The 4,668-nt window shown below is 60.9% G+C and overlaps 3 protein-coding genes across 3 annotated transcripts in view; 1 reads left to right on the forward strand and 2 right to left on the reverse strand.

The window, feature by feature from the left end:
• PLBD2 (phospholipase B domain containing 2) overlaps positions 1–244 on the reverse strand; it is a 2,476-nt gene extending 2,232 nt beyond the window's left edge. The window contains exon 1 of the mRNA XM_010720584.1: positions 188–244. Within this exon, the coding sequence (XP_010718886.1) occupies positions 188–244 (57 nt within the window). The remainder of the gene's footprint in view (positions 1–187) is intronic.
• TPCN1 (two pore segment channel 1) overlaps positions 1–4,668 on the reverse strand; it is a 62,604-nt gene that overhangs the window by 48,612 nt on the left and 9,324 nt on the right. The window lies entirely within an intron of this gene.
• LHX5 (LIM homeobox 5) lies at positions 274–4,667 on the forward strand (the record flags this gene model as incomplete). The annotated part of the gene is made up of 5 exons (XM_019620911.1): positions 274–357; positions 690–1,068; positions 2,092–2,369; positions 3,251–3,416; positions 4,378–4,667. Coding segments are annotated over exons 1-5 (1,197 nt in total), but the record flags the coding sequence as incomplete, so codon positions are not given.

The following is a 4,668-nucleotide window of genomic DNA, read 5'->3' on the forward strand; positions in this document are numbered from 1 at the left end:
GTGACCTTGTCTCCGAAAGCAGCCGGGCCCTTGGCCCGCTCTGCCGCCGCCCCCGCCTCGCAGCAGGCCCGGGGTCCTCAGGGCTGGGGTCGTTTTCCCCCTCTCGACCGTCACAGGAGCCTTTCCCCACCTAAACGCCACTCCTCGTGCAGCACTCCAGTCCGGGGGTCCCCACGCTGCGCCGCACCTTAAACGCCCCTAATGACTGCGATAAGGTGCCGAGGAGGAAATTAGGGGCCAGCATGGGAAGGGGAAAATGACTTACGACTTGTAATGCCTTCACTACATCAACGTCACGGGCAGCAGCGCGGGGGGCTGAAGTTGTGCCGCGGCCAAGAGGGAAAAGGAGACGTCCCGGTCGCCCCCCCCGGGGCCTGGCAGCCGATATGTAAAGGTTTTATTCGGTTTTTTTTTTTTTCCCCTCATTGTGTTCGTTTTCTGAATTTTCGTCTTCCCTGGAAAAAATAAAATAAAAATGAAAATAAAAATAAAAGTATCTCCTGGACAAGGGAAACCGGAGCTCTGCAAAGCAGCGGTTCCAGAAAGAGAAAAAAAACAACTTGGAGCTCGGGGTGCCCCGCACCGCACCCCGAATTGCCCCCGGCTCCACGGCCGCTGGCACCTCCCGGTCCCGCAGCAATGTGCTGGGAACGCGGGGAAACTGAAATTCTGCCCCGGTGGGCACGGAGAAAGAAATCCTCGCCTTTTGGGGAGACCCCAGTGGGACTTCTCTGGGAACCCGAAAACCGAGATTCGGATGGGGTTGGGGATGGGGGCCTCGGAGACGCGAGGGGAGCAGCGCGGTCCCGTCCCAGCTCTCACCTCTCGCCTTTCTCCCCTTCAGGAGGTTTGGCACCAAATGCGCCGGCTGCTCCCAGGGCATCTCTCCCAGCGACCTAGTCCGGAAAGCCCGGAACAAAGTGTTCCACCTGAACTGTTTCACCTGCATGGTTTGCAACAAGCAGCTCTCCACGGGCGAGGAACTGTATATCATAGACGAAAACAAATTTGTTTGCAAAGAGGACTATTTGAACTCTCCCAGTCTGAAGGAAGGCAGCCTCAACTCAGGTACGCGCGGCGCAGCCCGGGGAACCGAACCGCACCGGGCCGAATCCTGCCCGCTCCCCACGGGCATCGCAGCACTCCCGGTGCCGCTCCCGGCGCTGCCGGTGCGAGGTTTCTACAGCGCCCCGTGGACTGGGAGGGGGTTTGGGGTGCAAGCGTTCATCTCGTGCTCCCCGCGGGACGCAGACACGCGTTTAGCCCGCGGCTGCCCCACCGAGCCCCCCACGAACCCTCCGATCCCGGGACCCCCCCTGCTAGGCTGCCCGGTCCCCCCGCGTCGAGGGCCTGATCCTTCGCCTCCTTTCACCCAGAGGCAAAGCTCCCATTTGACTTCCTTGGAAGCTGTCTCTGCGTCAGGACCGCGGGATCAGGCCCCCTCCTGCTGGCCCAGCAGTGCCGGCCGCCCGTGCTCACCCCCTGCCGTGGGCTCTTTCTCCGTTCAGCACCCGGGGCCGGATCCTGCCACGCGAGTCAGTGGGGCCGCTGCTGCGAGCGAGGCGAGTAGAGCTTGGCCTGGGTGATGCCGGCATCAGGGTCCGGGGGGGCGGCTGGGGGAGGCGAGCCAGGTTCAAGGCAGTGACCAGAACCCCCCACGAGCCCATACATTCTTGCATTTCTCCCAGCGGCGCATCCAGGCTCCCGATGTGAGAAGCGCGGCGTGGGGGGAGAGGGGAAGCGCCAGAGGCTGCGGGGTGCTCGGTGGGGACGCCCCCTCCTCAGCGTGCCCCCTCCCGGCTGCACGGCCCCTGTGCAGCAGTGGGCGGGGGGTGCCGCCGAGTTTGCCTTTCAGATGTAGGGGGCCGAACTGTGAGATGCAGCCCGAGCTCATTGTTCTTTGGGGTGCTTCAGGGTTCCTCAGGGGCAACGGCCATCTGCACCCCTTGCTGCTGCCCAGCACCTCCTCCCCTCTCCTGAAAAGCATCCGGGCTCGGTGGGAAGGGGAGGGCAGCGGAGAGGGGGGTCGATCTCTCTCCTAAGCCATCCGCCCCCCCCCCTCCCCGCCCCCTCTCTGGGTCTCCTTTACAGTGTCCTCATGTACAGACAGGAGTTTGTCCCCGGATCTCCAGGACCCCATGCAGGACGACACCAAGGAGACGGACAACTCCACCTCCTCGGACAAGGAGACTACCAACAACGAGAACGAGGAGCAGAACTCGGGCACCAAGCGGCGAGGGCCCCGCACCACCATTAAGGCCAAGCAGCTGGAAACCCTCAAAGCTGCTTTCGCGGCCACCCCCAAGCCCACTCGGCACATCCGCGAGCAGCTGGCCCAGGAGACCGGCCTCAACATGAGGGTCATCCAGGTATAGCCACTCCACAGCCATCCCACCACCCCCCTTGATCTCACTGGGCTGGCCCGTGACGTCACCAACCTGACCCGCACAGATTCGGGACGGCAGAGTTTGGGGTGGCAGCAGGGAAGGGATGGGGGATGGTGGAAGGGGGCCCTGGATGTGAGCACAGGAGATGGAGAAAAGGAGAGGCCACTGCGCCCTGCAGGCAGCCCTGTACTTTCCTACCGCGCTGCCAACCTCCCCTCCTTCCCCCCCCCACCCCCGGCAAGAAAATCCCTGCGGAAATGTAGGGATTAATGGGCTTTATTAGCAGCGTTAATAGGGGAGGACGCTCCGGCTCTGCTGCAAGCAGCCTAGCTCCCAACGGAGGGAAGCAGAACCCGCGGGACGTGTTCCAGATGTGCCCAGATGTCGAGGGAAATAGTGCAGATCCCCCCCCAGGCCAGCAGAGCTGTGCTTTGGAGGGAGAATGCCCCCGAGGCAGGAATGCTCCCTGTTGCACCGCCCTTCCCTTTTATTCCCATCCCCGTCGGCCAGCTTGCTTCCAGCCCCCTCCCCGCCTCCTGCCGTGACCCCCCCCCCCCATTTATCCCCTCCTTTTATCCCGTTCCCTCATTGGAGAAAACTCTCCGGGCATAGGCAGGCTGTGAGGACGACGCACCACACGGCACGCAGTGGGGTGCCGGGGCTTTAATGACCCCTTTCCTTGCCTCCAGGGTGTTATCAGCAGGGGGTAGTGTGAAAACAACCCCAAGCTGGGAAATCCCTTCCAACGAGATATCCCATCCCTGCCCCCAACCATCCCTGGCCTAAGTGGGGAGGGCTGGCCCCGAGGATTTGGGGTCCCCACGGCAACCCGGCCCCGAGTGCTGATGCCGGCCCGGTCTCAGGTCTGGTTCCAGAACCGCCGGTCCAAGGAGCGCCGGATGAAGCAGCTGAGCGCGCTGGGAGCCCGCCGGCACGCCTTCTTCCGCAGCCCGCGCAGGATGCGGCCCCTGGGCGGCCGCCTCGACGAGTCCGAGATGCTCGGCTCGACCCCCTACACGTACTACGGAGGTGAGGAAGCTGGGCCCGCCGTCCAGTCCCCGTGCCGTCCCACCGCGTTCTTCCCCCGTTTCCTTCCCTGCCTTTGTTCCTCCCCATCTCGGCTCTCCCTTTCCCCTGCCGCCCGGACTCGGGGCGGTGGCAGCGGTGGCGGTGGCAGCAGCGTCCCCTCTCCCTGGAAACAAAGCCCCAGCTGCGGGCTTTTGTGCCCCTTTCAGGCTGCATTTGTCCCAATTATCCCGCCGGGCCTGCAGCATATGGAAGTTCACCACCATCCCGACAGGACGGGGTGGGACAGGGAACCCCACGGCATTTGGGCAATATATCCCGCTTTTGGGCAAAGAGCTCTCACCAATTCCCCTCTGCCCCCACTGCTGCCAGAACCCCTCTATAGCTGATATATATAGGTATGATGTCTATTTTTCCTCCTATATATAAGTACTCCACATTTTATTTTTATGTGTCTCCTACACCTCCCCTTTATTTATTTATCTATTTTATGTATATCTTCCTATTAGATATGTATATAACTTTTATCCATATTTATAAATGCATGCATACGTGTATATATATGTGTAGGTATATAGATGCATGTATTTTTCTTAGTTATTTTTTCTTATATTAGTTATATATTTAGTTATATTTTTCTTAGTAATTTATTTAAGTTTTCTTAGTAATTAAGAACGAAATTATGCCCTTCTCCTTCTCCCCCCGAGGCTCCCCCAAGCCCCTCCTGTTCTCCACTTCCCCCCCTTCCCATTCCATCAGCACTGCAGCCATTAGGACAGAGGTGCCCATTTTTCTCTTTGCTTAGCCCCACGTCCATTCCAGCAGCACCGAGCTCCCCAGGAGGGTATTTTGGAGGGGGGAGAGGGAGGCATGCCCGTCCCTGCGTGGGGGCGCAGCCCTACTTCTCGCAGGAGCTCGGAGTGGTGGCTCAGGGACCGGCTCCAACCTTTCCCCACCTTTGCAGATTACCAAGGTGACTACTATGGGCCGGGAGGCAACTATGACTTTTTCCCCCACGGGCCTCCCTCCCAGGCCCAGTCCCCGGCCGACCCCAGCTACCTTCAGAACTCAGGACCTGGCTCCACGCCCCTGGGACCCCTGGAGCCCCCCCTAAGCGGACACCACTCCTCAGAAAACCAAAGGTACACGGATATGATCTCGCACCCCGACACCCCCAGCCCCGAGCCGGGGATGACGGGCTCGCTGCACCCCATCCCGGGGGAGGTCTTCAGCGGGGGGCCCAGTCCGCCCTTCT

This window comes from Meleagris gallopavo, chromosome 17 (assembly GCF_000146605.3).
Source record: "Meleagris gallopavo isolate NT-WF06-2002-E0010 breed Aviagen turkey brand Nicholas breeding stock chromosome 17, Turkey_5.1, whole genome shotgun sequence".
Taxonomy (NCBI): domain Eukaryota; kingdom Metazoa; phylum Chordata; class Aves; order Galliformes; family Phasianidae; genus Meleagris; species Meleagris gallopavo.